Source organism: Tachysurus fulvidraco, chromosome 21 (genome assembly GCF_022655615.1).
Source record: "Tachysurus fulvidraco isolate hzauxx_2018 chromosome 21, HZAU_PFXX_2.0, whole genome shotgun sequence".
In the NCBI taxonomy this organism is placed as follows: Eukaryota; Metazoa; Chordata; class Actinopteri; order Siluriformes; family Bagridae; genus Tachysurus; species Tachysurus fulvidraco.
The window spans coordinates 22,083,405-22,100,904 of record NC_062538.1 but is presented as its reverse complement, the minus strand read 5'-3'; the positions used below and the strand labels follow the sequence as shown (position 1 = coordinate 22,100,904).

At 46.8% G+C, this 17,500-nt stretch overlaps 1 protein-coding gene across 4 annotated transcripts in view; it reads right to left on the bottom strand.

Moving 5' to 3' along the window:
• The window catches only part of nedd4l (NEDD4 like E3 ubiquitin protein ligase), a 44,313-nt gene that overhangs the window by 13,818 nt on the left and 12,995 nt on the right, over positions 1 to 17,500 (bottom strand). The window contains exons 6-14 of one of the 4 annotated variants that reach the window (XM_027148233.2): positions 11,064 to 11,105; positions 10,630 to 10,680; positions 6,170 to 6,231; positions 5,828 to 5,930; positions 5,508 to 5,668; positions 4,520 to 4,655; positions 4,164 to 4,358; positions 3,840 to 3,917; positions 3 to 59 (exon numbers count right to left, since the gene is read on the bottom strand). In XM_027148233.2, coding sequence (XP_027004034.2) covers positions 3 to 59; positions 3,840 to 3,917; positions 4,164 to 4,358; positions 4,520 to 4,655; positions 5,508 to 5,668; positions 5,828 to 5,930; positions 6,170 to 6,231; positions 10,630 to 10,680; positions 11,064 to 11,105 — 885 coding nt within the window. Of the gene's footprint in view, positions 1 to 2; positions 60 to 3,839; positions 3,918 to 4,163; positions 4,359 to 4,519; positions 4,656 to 5,507; positions 5,669 to 5,827; positions 5,931 to 6,169; positions 6,232 to 10,629; positions 10,681 to 11,063; positions 11,106 to 15,148 lie in introns of all 4 variants that reach the window. The other 3 variants (XM_047805495.1, XM_027148234.2, XM_047805496.1) reach the window with 3 other exon arrangements.

Below are 17,500 nucleotides of genomic sequence, written 5' to 3'. Positions count from 1 at the left end.
ACCAGGGGTTGTTCTACGCCTGTGACCGTTTGGGCTCGGGTTCGTCTGGACTGCGACGTCTGCTGACACACAACAGCTCAGTTACACGACAGAGGCATCGTGTGTGTGTGTGTGTGTGTGTGTGTGTGTGTGTGTGTGTGTGAGAGAGAGAGAGTTTAAAAGATCAGTGAAGGTGATTTTTAGGACAGAACTCATTTCTGTAAAGAACTCAGTGTATAGAAGTGAATTTAAAGGGATGGAATTTAAAGGGATGGCAAAGATCTTTGGGCTTATGAGAGGAAACTCAGAGTGAATTAAAGGGGCGGTGTGTGGAATTTAAAGGTACGGCAGAGCGAAGGTGTGATTCCATTAAATCTGAGTGATGGAGGTTTGAATTCAGAGCAAAGTGTCAGATGGATGGAAAGAGAAGAGGAGGAATACAGGATGAAAAACGAGTGAGAGGACTAAAGAGCCAAGTGTGATGATTAGATTGGATTTGAATTCGAGGTGAAATTAGATTAAAGTATCTGAGGAGAAGAAGCCGGAAGTGTGTGTGTGTGTGTGTGTGTGTGTGTGTGCGCGCACTGATACAGCACCCCAGTGCCTAGAAATGGCTCCGTCTCTCCGTCTCTCTCTCTCTCTCTCTCTCTCTCTCTCTCTCTCTCTCTCTCTCTCTCTCACACACACACACACACACACACACACACACACACCTCATCTCTAAGTGAAACTATCTGATCATCTCAAATGCTGTCATTAACTTAATCAATCAAACATCTCCAGAGGAACAGATTTACAACCAGCAACAAAACACTGACATCACCTGTGGGTTTGCTCAACAAACCCTTATTTAATGTGTCAGCAATTTTCTCTCTCCCACACACACGCGCACACACACACGAGCACACACACACTAGCACACACACACTAGCACACACACAAACGCGCGCGCGCACACACACACACACACACTGCAGGAAGAAGAAGATCATCTAGAGGAAGAATTAATGGAAAAGGAGGAACATGAAACAGATCAAAAGATACAAATAAATTTAAGAAGGACTAGAGAGACAAAGAGACAGAAGGTAGAAGAGACAAAGAGACAGAAGGTAGAAGAGACAAAGAGACAGAAGGTAGAAGAGAGGAACGAAGATGAAGGTATGGAGTCGTGCATGAGGATGAAGGTGAAACAGAAGCAGCTCTGTGGAATTATTACACAATTAACATACACATAGTGACCGAATCTGTTTACTAACAAGTCCTCCAACTGAACACATCATGCTGAACACACCAACACACTGAACACACCAACACACTGAACACACCAACACACTGAACACACCAACACACTGAACACACTGAACACACCGAACACACCAACACACCGAACACACCAACACACTGAACACACCAACACACTGAACACACCAACACACTGAACACACCAACACACTGAACACACCAACACACTGAACACACCAACACACTGAACACACCAACACACCGAACACACCAACACACCGAACACACCAACACACTGAACACACCAACACACTGAACACACTGAACACACCGAACACACCAACACACTGAACACACCAACACACTGAACACACCAACACACTGAACACACCAACACACTGAACACACCAACACACTGAACACACCGAACACACCAACACACCGAACACACCAACACACCGAACACACCAACACACTGAACACACCAACACACTGAACACACCAACACACTGAACACAACAACACACTGAACACACCAACACACTGAACACACCAACACACTGAACACAACAACACACTGAACACAACAACACACTGAACACAACAACACACTGAACACACCATCACACTGAACACACCATCACACCGAACACACCAACACACTGAACACACCAGGTCAGCATTAAAAGTCTTGGCACCCCACACACAGACACGTTGACAGAGAAAATGTAAGTGTTTTTGATGGATCTTCAGCAGCACTTTTATGTTCAGAAGCTGATGAAAGTGAAGCTCATCTTACCTGCTGCTTTTGAGTACAACATTTAAAGACATGGCCACGAAACGCGCCCTGAGATTCTGTCAACATCCAAACTGACAAAATTCCAACAGCACAGAAACTCCGGTAACAGATGAGAGCAAACACACACTGAGCTCTGGTGTGTGAGAGAAACGTCCTAAATGGGCCCTGAACACGGAGTGTGTGAGTCACCCGGCGAGTCCCAACAACTTTCAAGGTGTTCCTGTTTCTACGCTCACCTCAAAAAATTCCTCCCAGCTACATAATTCAGCACAACCCCACCCCATGCAGCCACGCTCCATGTAACCACGCCCCTGTAGCCACGCCCCCTGCAGCCAGGTGTTTCATTTCCACCAAACAGTCAAGAGACAATGGAAGAAAAATAAACAGGAAGAAATGATGTCTGATCAGTCAGGATGCCTGAGGGCTGACTTCACGTCGGAGCGAGGAAACGACTTTAAAATATAAATCTAATATTTTAATAAATGTATGAAAATAATGAAAGAAGATTTAAAACACAACACCAACCAATCAGAACAGCAGAAATAACAAGATGTCACATGATCAGGTGGAACAGTGTCCAAAAAAACACTCCAAATGTCATTTAATGTTTATAAGAATCCAGTAACACAGATCTCTACCTTCTTCTTACCAACACAACTTGATTACAGATCACACACACACACACACACACACACACACACACACACACACACACACACTTACTTCTGATCCCTGATGGATGTAAATACAATATGGTAAGTGATCTATATCTCAGACACGTCCAGAAACACACTGATGTAGTATTATTACTGCCAACGAGCTTCTATTGGAGCGCAGGACACGCCCCCTGGGGGTGGGGCATATAAAACTTCTACTTCTAGTATCATTCTAGTATTTCATTGGACAAACTCAAGATCAGTCCTGGATGAATGAGTAAAAGACAAAGTTAGAGAGATTAAATTGAAAACAAGAAGGTTTTTGTCTGTAGACTCTGACCTCAGACTCCGACCACAGACTCCGACCACAGACTCCGACCACAGACTCCGACCACAGACTGAATACAGACTCCGACCACAGACTGACTACAGACTCCGACCACAGACTGACCACAGACTCCGACCACAGACTCCGACCACAGACTGACCACAGACTGACCACAGACTGACCACAGACTCCGACCACAGACTCCGGCCACAGACTCCGGCCACAGACTCCGGCCACAGACTCCGGCCACAGACTCCGGCCACAGACTCCGGCCACAGACTCCGGCCACAGACTCCGGCCACAGACTCCGGCCACAGACTCCGGCCACAGACTCCGGCCACAGACTCCGGCCACAGACTCCGGCCACAGACTGACTACAGTCTCCGGCCACAGACTCCGAAACACAGAGTTTGACTTCTGGAGACTTTTAACTCCATAGTTTCACGTGTCATCGCCGACATTCCCAAATATAAATGATGCAACACCAACATGTCCCTTCCAGTTCTACAGACACAACGTGACTACATTCTTCTGCTCAGGCCTCTAGGGAAGAAACCGTGTTCACACAAAGGTGGCAAATAATTACTCAAATACCAGAATAAAACAATTCTTATTATTAACACACACACACACACACACACACACACACACACACACACACAGATTAAAGCCACTTGTCATGAAGAAAAACAGGAAAAGTGACCGAGTGTGTGCTTCAGGTTTAGCAGAACTACCATACTTAAAGTAAATGAGAGAGAGAGAGAGCGAGAGAGAGTGAGAGAGCGAAAGAGGAGTGGAAGAAAGAAATGAGGTGTGATAAAGGAAAGAAACATACCAAAGGTGAGGGAGTCTGAGCCTGATCACTCACTCCATCAGTCATACTGGAGGAACGCAACCTGGAGGACAGGAGAGACTGAGAGAGAGAGAGAGAGAGAGAGAAAGAGAGAGAGAGAATCATTCCATCCCCTCTAACCACAATACCATTCCAACAACCTCTCCCCTTTTCTCCATCCTTCCATTCACCACCCACATCTATATCTATTTATCCCTCCATCCCTGAATGTGACCATCCCTCCATCCAAATCGGTCCTCTCACCTATACACTTCTGCCACCCATCCTCCCTCTATCTATCTACAGATCCATCCTTCATTCTCTCACCCCGGTTGTGGTAGCTCCACCCATTTCTCCGTTGGTGTTAGGAGTGAGCGACAGCCTCATGCTGATCTCCTCTGAGAACTCTGCAGTGCTGAATTGCTGAATGGGCGTGGCAGAGGAGGCGGGGCCAGCCACGGCCTCATTAATCCCAGAGAAATCCTCTTCAGTGATAGGGTCCCAGGACTGGGAGGGGAGGGGCTAATTAAAAAAAAAAGAAAAAGAAAATGTATTTAAAAAGAAAATAAATAAACAAAAAACAGGATCAATATAATTATTATTAACTAAGTCATTATCATCAAATTATTATCTGAAAATAATTTATAAATAAGGGACAACAAGGGGTCAGAGGTCATTCTCACATCGTCCAGTTCTCGAGGGTCGAGTTGCTCGTTCTCCAGGTCCTCACTGATATGGCGTCTGGAGCGAAATACTCGGTGCGCTTCCTGGTTGATCTGACGCTGGTGATTATCGCTTTCCGTCTCCGATACCACGTCACTGACAGACAAAGGGACACAGAAAGCAGGAAATGACATCACACTTCTTCCTGACACGATGCAATTCAGTTATTATTTATCTCCTCTAATCTTCACACACAACAGGTTAGATTTCAGTCAAATCACTTTCTCACTAGACGCTCTGGAACCAGGACCGGCTAAAGAACCGGAGGAGAACAAGAGAAGAACCGGAGGAGAACCAGAGAAGAACCGGAGGAGAACCAGAGAAGAACCGGAGGAGAACCAGAGAAGAACCTGAGGAGAACCGGAGGAGAACCGGAGAAGAACCGGAGGAGAACAAGAGAAGAACCGGAGGAGAACCAGAGAAGAACCGGAGGAGAACCAGAGAAGAACCGGAGGAGAACCAGAGAAGAACCGGAGGAGAACCAGAGAAGAACCAGAGAAGAACCGGAGGAGAACCAGAGAAGAACCGGAGGAGAACCAGAGAAGAACCGGAGGAGAACCAGAGAAGAACCGGAGGAGAACGGACCCGGCTGTAGAAATGTAAGTAGCCCAAAAAAATCCCTCTCTGAGATGAGGGAGAAAGAGTGTCATGAAAGCTGAGGGTGCCAAAACTTTTGACCAGCTTCGTATACGCCTTATTAACACGTTAAATGTCTGGATGATGTGACGGAGAGCCTGAGTGAGATAAGTGTTAAAATTTGACCCAAGAATATGGGCGGGGCAAATGTAACGTTATGCAAATGAGCTGCAAAGTGACATGCTGATGACTGACAAGTGAGAGAGATGGCAGTGAGACACAATCGGTGCTACTGTATCCACATCTACAGCAGTAAACTAAAGACAGGATATGGATTTGTGTGTGTGTGTGTGTGTGTGTGTGTGTACATACACTGTGCTGGGTCTTTTCCACTGTGTGGTTCGGTTGTTGTGATTAACGTAATATGTCCGGCCGAGATTATCGACTTTCTCCTCCCACCCTTCTGGCAACGGAGGAAGGAGCTGCTGAGAACGACGTGAACCGCCATGATCCACTGAGTCCACCTCCCAACCCTGAGAGAGAGAGAGAGAGAGAGAGAGAGAGAGGGAAAATAGAAAGTAATAATGAGAGAGACAGACAGATAAGAAAAAGAAAATTGAGAAAGAGAGCACGAGCGAGCGAGTGAGCGAGAGACACACAGAGAGAGAGAGACAGAGAGAGAGAGAGCTCACCTCAGCCTCCTCCCTCATCTCACCGCTCTCCTCCTCCGGAGCACCGTTCTTCGGAAGGTACGCCATCTTCAGCCTCAGGTAACCTTTCACTCTTGACTTGTGACTGCACACACACACACACACACACACACACACACACACACACACACACACACACACACACACACACACACAAACATACATGAAATACTCTGACCATCTGTGACAATATAAAAAATATTAAAGCGGAAATCAGTGAAGAGCATAGCTTATTTCAGGGCCAGAAAAATATAAAAGTAGCCTGAGGAAAAAAAAAAAAAAAAATCAGATTCGAAAGTAAACAAAACAAAAGTAAACACTGACCTTCTCGGCCTGAGGAGGAAGTCTTTAAAGGTGTACGGCCGCTCCATCGCCGGGTCTTCTGTCTGAGAACAAACCAAAAAAACTCATAATAAAGAAAGAAGGCAGCAGCCAGCGCTTTCACACTGCAAAGCTGGAAACCACACGGCGCATCGGTGCCTGAGTCAGGGAAAGAAAAAATAAAAAGGCAACACGATTTGAGGCTAAACTCCATGGCGAACCTCCAGAGCCCTGCTTACGTAATCAACATCTCCTGTTACATGTTCCATGCAGGCCACAGGTTGGAGCTCTTACTGAACAGCAGCTGTTATTAGCGGCTCCGCAAGAATCGACTGCATCAGCGAATCTGCCCGAGGCTCGAAATGTAAGCAAACACAGAAAAGAAGGAAAAGACATAACGACAGATTTCAGAAGCAGAGACTTTAATCTGCATCTTCAGGAAACTCTGAGTAAGCCATTAGTGTTAGTGGTGTAACAACAAGGAGCTCTTTTGTTCATTTTGTCATCATCAGTTCCACTTTATTTACTTATTTAAGGTGGGACTTTTCCCCATAATCGGCGTGTCGTTGCACCAAGCACAGGATGTTGGCGCTCAGATTTAACGTGAGATGTGGACAGCTTGGTGAAGGAGGGACGAGAAAAGCAGCACTGTTATAGGAAGCGGCTACGTGTCTGAAAACCTGATCACATCTGCTAGATACATTCCAGCGTTTCCTTAAAAGATCCTATCGTAAAAGCATGGGACTCCGGCAGCTCGGTCTCAAACCGCTTCTTTATCTTTTCCAGAGTTCCACGGTTAGGATATCTTCTGCATAGAAATGTCCAAAAATGATCTGGAAATACCCAAAAACATCACGCGCGAGAGCAGCACGAGTCCAGTGTTGTCCGAGTGCCTCGTGATTAGCTTTAATATCGGTTCCTGATATATAGGTCTAGTGCTAATTGCAATACAGATCCAGGATCAGCCTATAACAATCTTTATTGTATTCACTGTCTGTCCAGGATGAGCTTCAGTAGCTTTCACACAGATCCAGGATCAGCTTTAATATCAATCCAGGATGACACCAAGATTTGCTTTAGCGCTCAGTATTCACCCAGCGAAGCTCCAGAACTATTTTCTTTTTGCAGTTTTAGCGCCAACTAACAAGAATTTATCCATAATTAGTCCATAAAAAGACAAGAGTTGCTAGATTAGCGCTAGCTTCAACATAGATCCAGGATTAGTCCAGGATTAGCTTTAATACAGATATAGATGGAGATTTAGCTTTAGCATACACATATGCTAGCCTATGACTAGCTGGAATTCAGCTCCTGGATTAATCCAGCTGTAACTTTATTCACACAAGATCCATAAAAGAGGTAATAAAATAAACCCAAACACATTCCTCTTATATAAAATGTACCATCAGCAGGTTTAGCCTTTTGAAAGCCCCACAGACTCTGAGGAGACCTGGAGTCTGGACCTGGCTAAAGCATCTGCACAGCTTCACACGGTGTGGTGTGGGATTAGTACTAACACACACACACATGCAGACAGACAGACAGACACACACACAAACACACACACACACACACACACACACACACACACAGACAGACAGACAGACAGACAGACACACAAACACACACACACACACACAGACGTCTCACTGTACAGATCAGAACCTGGTCGTCGGTGAGAGGATGTGAGTAAGTCAGGTGACGTGTAAGGAGTGAGTCTGAACAACACGCTGTAGCTTGTAATTATAACCTGACGTTAGTCTCAGATTAATCTGAAAGCCCAAAGGTGGAGTTGTGTAACGAGTGACGACAGACTGACACCACGTTGTGTTTCACAGCTTCGTAAACTCCACAATGTTAATTACACCGACCACTTAACTTAAACATCCTGTAACGGAAACTGACTAACATCAACAACTGTCTCTGTCTGTCTGTCTCTCTGTATCTCTCTCTCTCTATGTCTCTCTCTCTGTCTGTATCTCTCTCAGTCTGTCTGTGTCTCTCTCTGTATCTCTCTATCTGTCTCTCTGTCTGTATCTCTCTCTCTCTGTCTGTATCTCTCTCTCTGTCTGTATCCCTCTCTCTGTCTGTATCCCTCTCTCTGTCTCTCTGAATCTCTCTCTCTGTCTATCTGTATCTCTCTCTCTGTATCTCTCTCTCTGTATCTCTCTCTCTGTATCTCTCTCTCTGTGTCTCTGTATCTCTCTCTCTGTCTCTCTGTCTCTCTCTCTGTCTCTCTCTCTGTCTCTCTCCCTCCCCCCATTCTGTATGTTTTACATTAACCTTTATTACAGAAGTTGAGTAATAAACAGAGGGATTTTCTTCCCCTCAAGGCTGATATTTTTTTGTCACTGCTCAGGTTTTCTAACCAATCAGAGCACAGCTCACACCCAACATTACAGACGTCTACAAGTACATAATTATTTATATGTTATTTATTATACGTATTATATTACACACTCATTCTTGTGATTCCTTATTAGCAGCACACAAAACCATCGGATTGGTCAGGTCTAATAATCACAAACAGACGGACGATCAGACTTCAGAGATGATTCACAGAAGATTCGGATTCAGTTTACCGGTCAGATACGTTTCTGATTCAGGTGAATCCCGAGTTCTAGACATTTCTGAAAATACACCATACAGTGGTGTGTACAGTGTGGTGTGTACAGTGTGGTGTGTACAGTGTGGTGTACAGTGTGGTGTGTATAGTGGGGTGTGTACAGTGTGGTGTGTACAGTGCGGTGTACAGTGTGGTGTGTACAGTGTGGTGTACAGTGTGGTGTGTACAGTGTGGTGTACAGTGTGGTGTGTACAGTGGGGTGTACAGTGGGGTGTACAGTGGGGTGTGTACAGTGTGGTGTGTACAGTGTGGTGTACAGTGTGGTGTGTACAGTGGGGTGTACAGTGGGGTGTGTACAGTGTGGTGTGTACAGTGGTGTGTACAGTGGGGTGTACAGTGGGGTGTGTACAGTGTGGTGTACAGTGTGGTGTGTACAGTGTGATGTGTACATTGGTGTGTACAGTGTGATGTGTACATTGGTGTGTACAGTGGGGTGTACAGTGGGGTGTACAGTGTGGGGTGTGTACAGTGTGGGGTGTGTACATTGGTGTGTACAGTGTGGGGTGTACAGTGGAGTGTACAGTGGAGTGTACAGTGGGGTGTGTACAGTGGGGTGTGTACAGTGCAGGGTGTACAGTGCAGGGTGTACAGTGCAGGGTGTACAGTGCAGGGTGTACAGTGGGGTGTGTACGGTGGGGTGTGTACGGAGGGGTGTGTACAGTGGGGGGTGTACAGTGGGGTGTGTACAGTGGGGGGTGTACAGTGGGGGGTGTACAGTGGGGTGTGTACAGTGTGGGGTGTACAGTGTGGTGTGTACAGTGTGGGGTGTACAGTGTGGTGTACAGTGTGGGGTGTACAGTGTGGTGTACAGTGTGGGGTGTACAGTGTGGGGTGTACAGTGGGGTGTGTACAGTGGGGTGTGTACAGTGGGGTGTGTACAGTGGGGTGTACAGTGGGGTGTACAGTGGGGTGTGTACAGTGGGGTGTACAGTGGTGTGTACAGTGGGGGGTGTACAGTGGGGTGTGTACAGTGGGGTGTGTACAGTGTGGTGTGTACAGTGGGGGGTGTACAGTGGGGGGTGTACACAGTGCGGTGTACAGTGGGGTGTGTACAGTGGGGGGTGTACAGTGGGGGGTGTACAGTGGGGGGTGTACACAGTGCGGTGTACAGTGGGGGGTGTACACAGTGCGGTGTACAGTGCGGTGTACAGTGGGGTGTGTACAGTGGGGTGTGTACAGTGGGGTGTACAGTGGGGTGTGTACAGTGGGGGGGTGTACAGTGGGTGGTGTACAGTGGGGTGTGTACAGTGGGGTGTACAGTGGGGTGTGTACAGTGGGGGGTGTACAGTGGGGGGTGTACACAGTGCGGTGTACAGTGGGGGGTGTACACAGTGCGGTGTACAGTGCGGTGTACAGTGGGGTGTGTACAGTGGGGTGTGTACAGTGGGGTGTACAGTGGGGGGTGTACAGTGGGGTGTACAGTGGGGGGTGTACAGTGGGGGGTGTACAGTGTGTTCAGGACAAACACATATCGGGATCAGATTCGGTCCTGAATTCACTTCAGCACTGTTGAATGCCAACTAAACTGGAAACTTGTGTGTTTGGTGTTTACTGAAAAAACGTCTGGCGATAAAATCTCAATGAAAATCCCTTGTTTTGGCTAGCTTACAGTGTGTGTGTGTGTGTGTGTGTGTGTATTTACTCTGGCCTGTTGTGCAGTTTAGTTTTTTCCCCACTCTTAGCTGAAGAAGGACGCCGTCTTCTAACTGCCCGTGTGTTTACATTTCAAACGCAACCCCGTTTCCACTCCCTACAGGGGCTTCAGAGGTTCATGAGGGCATTCCAAGTAACACACACACACACACACACACACACACACACACACACACACACTTACCGGCAAATAATTCAGAGGCACATCCACTTGGCCCAGGAAGTCATCTCTAGTCTGTGTGAAACGGAGAAAAAAAGAATTAGCTTAAGGGACAAACACACACACACACACACACACACACACACACACACACACACACACACACATCCCCGAGAGAAAGAAAAAGAATAGGATCTGAAGAACAGTGAAAAAGAATGAAGATTTAATGAATATGAGAGCGCGAGAGAGAGAGAGCGAGAGAGAGACCCAGTTGATGATTACTCCAGTGAGGAAGAGCTGAGGGTAAAAGTGTACAGTGGGGAAAAGTTCAGAAGGTCCAGTAGGTCAGAGGTCGTGTGTAAATCACTGCGTGAAACCTCCTCTCGCACCCTGAAGCCACACCGTGAGACTAAACTATGCTGCGTGTGCGATTAACACTCGGCTCTGCTCTCAGTTACCTGTAAAAGCCCGTTCTTGTGACGATCGTGACCAGATTGAGCCTGTATGTGGAACAAACCGGGTTTAACAACACACACACACACACACACACACACACACACACACACACACACACACACACACACACAAACAGCTCTGCACAGTTTTAGATTAAAAATTATAGCATTTATAGCTACATCAAATTCCTCGCTTACTACAGCAGTAAGAGATTTGAGCATCTGAGACTGTTATTATTCCTCATCAGACAAATTCTATTCTGTATGAGAACACATGTCCGCCACAAAGAGCTGCTCTACACGTGTCCGCCACAAAGAGCTGCTCTACACGTGTCCGCCACAAAGAGCTGCTCTACACGTGTCCGCCACAAAGAGCTGCTCTACACGTGTCCGCCACAAAGAGCTGCTCTACACGTGTCTGCCACAAAGAGCTGCTCTACACTTGTTCGCCACAAAGAGCTGCTCTACACTTGTTCGCCACAAAGAGCTGCTCTACACTTGTTCGCCACAAAGGGCTGCTCTACACGTGTCCGCCACAAAGAGTTGCTCTACACGTGTCCGCCACAAAGAGCTGCTCTACACGTGTCCGCCACAAAGAGCTGCTAACCACAGACCTGTGATTAAAGGAAGTCACTACGTATAAAGTGGCGTCGAACAATCACACCGTGAGCTGGAGGTAATGAGGAGATTTACTTTTAAATTACGTTCAGATTTTTCTGCTCTTTAGCTTTTTTTAGTTTTGTTTCTCCTTCGCCGTTGGCATTTCCAGATCCCCTCCCCTATCGGCCCATTTCTTACGAAGGTCATGACTGTGCTCACTTTCTGACGCTTTGATCACACTGACTCTAATCCGTCGTCGTCCGTCCTTGGTCTCAGCAACAAGTCCTCCTCCTCCGACACGCTCCAGTCCGAGACGCACGTCATAAAACGCCTCGGTAAAACACCGTAGAGAACATATGCGATGAAGATCTGAAGAAGCGAGCTGCTCATAGTCAAAGCCGGACCTTCGGCAGGACTTCCTTTTTCTCTCTAATGAACTTTCCTCTTGGAGACTTTGTCAGAAAATCTGCGACATTCAGCCCACTTTCCGCACTTTGTTTTTCCAGCTCACTTGACATTTAAACCAAAGACCAGTGTGTTGACGAGAACACAGAGCCTCTGTACGGCTCTGAAGAAGGGCCTTCAGTCTCTTCTGCTGAGAGACGGACAGAGTCGGGGAGAGAGAGAGAGAGAGCGAGAGATCGACTGAGTCACTCAGCGTGGAGCTGTGAGATAACACTGAGATCATCCACACCATTTTCCATTCAATTCAGGCTTCTGATAAACCTCTGTGTGTAAAAGGATGATTTTCAAAAAAAAAAAATTAAATAAATATATAAATTAAATCACATGAAGGAAACTTTCATTTTCCTTCAAGGGCTTTCCATAAACTCTTATCGCCATGGTAAAGACTCCACAACAGGGAATAAGAATAAGAATGAAAGCCTTTGGAGTTAATAAGGATCATTAAAGAGCTCGGGAACGACGTCCGTTCAAATAAAACTCCACTCACAGACGTACAGGACTAAAGCCCATAAACTCCTGTAGACTTACTTGCATAAGGTTCATGAGAAAACCACTCAAAATGATTGGACCAGTAAAATGCTTCAGCCGAGCGATTTCTCTCAGCACTAGTAGTTGTAGCGGTAACAGCAGCAGTAATAACACCACCATCAGTAATATCTGTGTTAGACGTTTTTTATTTCTCGCTCCTGTCCTGATGTGTGAACCTTCAGCCCCCCCCCGGCATCATACGTACACACAGAGGACACGTATCCCACATATCTTCCACTAAACTCACCGTCTCTCGTACGGACAAACCAGAGTCTCGGTAAAAACGTCGGCCAAAACCAGAATTTGCTGCAGCTTCGACCGCATATGTGCGTAGAAAAAAGATTCCACAGCACCGTCCAAGTCTGGATTCGGATCGAGTCGGAGGTTTGTATTAACCCAATTCTAACGTGTTGTCGGTTCCGTAGAAATGCTCTGGAAGGAGGATCCGTTTTCGGTGCTTTGAAGCCGGCAGAAGTAAAGCTGTAACTTGCTTTAAAGCGATGACAGGACTGGCCTGTGTTACAGCTATTACATGGAATTATAAAAGGACAGAAAGCACCAGGTTTAAAAATATATTTGCTAGTTTAAACGGTACAAGAGAAATAAAACACTTCCGTGCGTAATAGATGGTAAAAAATAAACTAAATTTAAAAGGTGGGGTCTCCGATATTTGAGAAATGCTTCTGAAAACTGCGTCGGGCCACCAAACAAAACAAATATCAAAACAAACGTGTAGCCGATGAGCAGAAAGGGGCGGGGCTTGTCAATATGGGCGAAGAGAGTGTTCAGTGCGCATGTGTGCATATTCACAGGTCGGAGTTTCTCGAGTCAATAACTCCTGAGCTAAACGCTGTTACTACACAAAACGCGGTTGTAGCTGCCTCTCTACATTACTACAGCGTTTAGCTCACGAGTTATTGACTCGGGAAACTCCAACCTGTGAATGTGTGGCCAACTTCCTGCTCCTTCAGTTCTCTCCAGCGCTGGAAAGCTGAACCTATATTAACACGTCCTACTTCTTGTCCTTATCGTAAGTCTTTCTTCTCTTTCTTTCTTTGTTTTTATCCTCCATGTCGATGTCAAAACCGCTTTCTGCTAACGTCACACACGCGCACCGAACACTCTCTCCGCCACATATCGACAAGCCCCGCCCCTTTCCGCTCATTGGCTACACGTTTGTTTTGATTTTTGTTTAGTATTTGGCCCGACTCGGTTTTCTGAAGCGTTTCTCAAAAATCGGAGACCGCACCTTTAACGGTGTTAAGTACGGGGTTGTATCGTATCGCTAACTTTATTTCGTTTCACCGTTGATTATTTTTCCTACGAGAGCTCGACACAAAGTGCATTTAGTTCAAGAATTTTTCGCTCTGACCTTCTAACACTTTAAGCTAATAAGTGAAAAGACACCTGGGTCACTAAAACCCCCGCAGAGGAAACCGGATAATTGCAGACATTTGATTCGGCTGACGTGTCGGACGCGGGGATTCCCGCATGCCTCGTTTCCAGATACGTCTTTTTCTCTTTGTATGAAAACAGCAGCCAGGTTGTGACTCAGAGAAATTAAAATGTCATTCACCGAGCAAAATGCTCTTACCGCTAAAGTCTGACTCGAAAGGTCAGTGCTGTACTATGAGATCCATCACTGTCGTTAAAGAAACGGTCTGGTGCTGTGAGCTGCTTGAAGCTTCGTGGTTAGAACAACTGTTTTTATACTCGGACAACAAAAAGCGTTGTCTAGACTGGGATATTTCCCACAAACATCTCTAAAACCTTTCTGGCACTGATACACCCTGTCAAAAGTCTTTATGGTCATTTTAGCTGTAACTTTATCCTAGACCTTAATGACCGCAGAGCAGCTGAGGCGTACGGTGACCCAAGTCGAGGGAGAAGGGCTGATCTGAAAACCCAACAACAGCACTTGATGCAGGTCTAAAGATAGAACAGCTTGCTCTTAAAACCACCAGGAAAAAAATTCAAGCTGAAGTGCGCTTCTGGGCAGGCGGACATATCTGTCAGCGCTCATTTCAGCTCGTTTACTTCCACCGCCCCACTCGCGTTTTGTACATTTACATTATTTTTTTCGATAAAAAGTCACTGCAAAAGTTTTCAATGCCTGAGGTTGAGAAACCGAAAACCATGTGGTTAAGACTTTCTTCTGCCTTTCCATATTACTTACTCTTTCTTTCTTCCAAGAAAGTCCTTCCCCTTCCCAATCACACAGCCCCAAACCCCCTGCCTCATCTCGTCTGCTTTTCTCATTTGCCGGCCTCTTATTAACTACTAACACAGTGAATTATTAACAGCACCTCAGGACCACACACACACACACACACACACACACACACAAAGTGCATTGTGTAATTGAATCAGCTGTGTGGTACGACACGAGGTTTAACGTCAACCCGATGTCATTCCAACAGAAACCAAATCAATAAACAGGCAAATGACAGAAAACAGCAGACGAGGTGAAATTCTAGACCCTCTGTGCTAATTACCTTTGAGCTGCTCCAGGTAGGTCCTTGTCCAACGCTAACATCCTGTTTGGAGTTAGACCTGTGGTTACCTCCTTGGCTAAAATATATCTTGAACTTGGCCTGCCTGGGATCCTGTTCTTTCCTGATTTTAAAGGTGCGGCCTTGAGCTCCGTCCTCGTCCGCTTCGCTCTCGGAGATGGAGGCGTGAAGGTTAGGCATAGATCCGGGTCGTGACGGTACTTGCCTGGGTTGCAGGGGCTGAGAGGTGCTCCTCTCGAGTCGTATTCGAGGGAGTCTCTCCGCAAGTCCGCCTTTACACCCCGGATCAGGAACCTCTTTCTGGCCATTTGTAGTCACGGATCTTCCTCGGTCCTGTTGAAGCTGGAAGACGAGTCTCCGTGTACCAGAATTCCGATCTGCGGTTGGTTGAACGGACCAACGGCAGGCACCGTTTTGCCCGTCCTGGCTGTAGGGAAGTATTCTGAACTGCTGTGCATCAGATCCATTGGTGGCACTTTGCTGGATACGAAACCCCCCGACGCTGATTCCTGGAGAGCGTTCGTTGCCGATTCCCAAAGGATTGTGTCCATTCGTTAACTCGTAAGGCCTGACGCAGAAAACTCGCCTCTTGGGACGGGTGGCATCCGTTCCAGGATTCGTCTGATCTGTAAGCGATGTCGTTAGACCTTCTCTTCTGCGGTAAGATGCGGATTGAGAGGATAACCAACTCTCGGCAGGCTCGGTGTACGCCGGAGCTGGATCCTGGGGGTATTCTGGAGGCGAATCCATGGACTGTACGTCGTCCAAGGGCGTAGAGGAGCGCTGGAGGGAGATCTGCATGGAAGAGCTTTTGGTGAGCCTTGGCGGTTCAGCTTGGCTCTGGAGCTGCAGTATAAACATGGAGGAGCTTCGTTTTAAAAAGGCATCAGAAACAGGAGAGTCTTCCTCAAGCAACGGGTTCTCTGGATGCATTTGGAATAGCATGGATCCCGCTCCAGTGCCATTACTGTGCGTGTTCTGGTCCTCGTCCTCGAGTTCCTGTAACTCTGGAGCCGTGTTGCTGCGGTTGGACCCAAAGTAGAGGCGCAGCCGGCGAGACATTCTCGTGTCTCTGTCTGATTCCAGTCGAGTCTGTCTCTTGCCCACCCTTTAAATTTGTCTGATCGACTCTCTGCACTCGCTCTCACTCACCCACACACTCCCCCCCTTCTACTTTATGCCTTCCCTCGCTCACTGGAAGAGAGAAAAAGCAGGAGCACATAGTAACAAGAGAAGCTCTGCCAGAGATCTGCAAAGTTCAGACCACAAGCTCCCAGAGAGACTGAGCGTGTGTGTGTGTGTGTGTGTATAAGGAAGAGGGTTGGATGTAGAGTGGAGGAGAAGAAAAAAAAAAAATCAACCCACTACTATTTGGCAAACTGTTAGAGCTGCACCTCGCTGGTGACAGGCAGCAGAAATAACCCGAGTGACAAGCGGCATTCCAAGCGTGATTGGATAAGGACGCCTGGCACTCAGAAAAGCCGAGGTGAGGGTAGGATGGCCTCGGTCACGTGCCTCAAAAATGACACACACTTCCTGTCCCTCATAAACACACCCCACCACCAACCTCAGAGATCCAAACAGCCTTCTGTCAGCTGCCACAGATCTGTCAGGACGAAGCCGGCCCCCAGGAGAGGGGCAGGAAAAAAAACGAGCGAGAAGAAGAAGAGAGGGAAAGAGAGCAAGAGAAAGAGAGATCACAGCTGAGACAGGAAACACTCTACACCGGCTCGTAAATCTGCGTCTTCTCTTTTTCCCTTCACCCTAACGTTAAGGACACGAGGAGGAGCAAAGCTAGATTTGGGAACGAATAAAAGTCTTCCGAAAAAAAGAAAAGTCATACAAATACAAAGACCAGAGCACACGGCGTTCGGCGGGTAGCAGGTGGCTTCTGAAACATGATCTTACTTATGCAGATGAGGAGCTTCGAAGCAAAAACAACAAACTGGTTTAAAACGTCTTGTGATCTGTAGAATTGTCATCTGTAGAATTGTCATCTGTAGAATTGTCATCTGTAGAATTGTCCCCAAACATAATTTCTGTCTGAATGTAGATCAGTATCCTTTAACTCCAGAGCACGAGACGCCGTAGCCGAAACGCGAGGTAGGCTCGCGGCCTCTGGTTTAGCATCGTACGCTAAATGTATATACGCCGCTCTACAAGGCCAAAAGAACGCGGACACCTGAGCATCACACTCACACGGCCTCGCTCAACTTCCAGTCCGTTTATTCTCCTGTTTAGACTAAAGTTTAGGACAGTGGACATGGGGGATTCTGTTCATTTAACCCGAGCTCATACATACACTAAAAACACAGAACACAAAAAAAGAAAAAT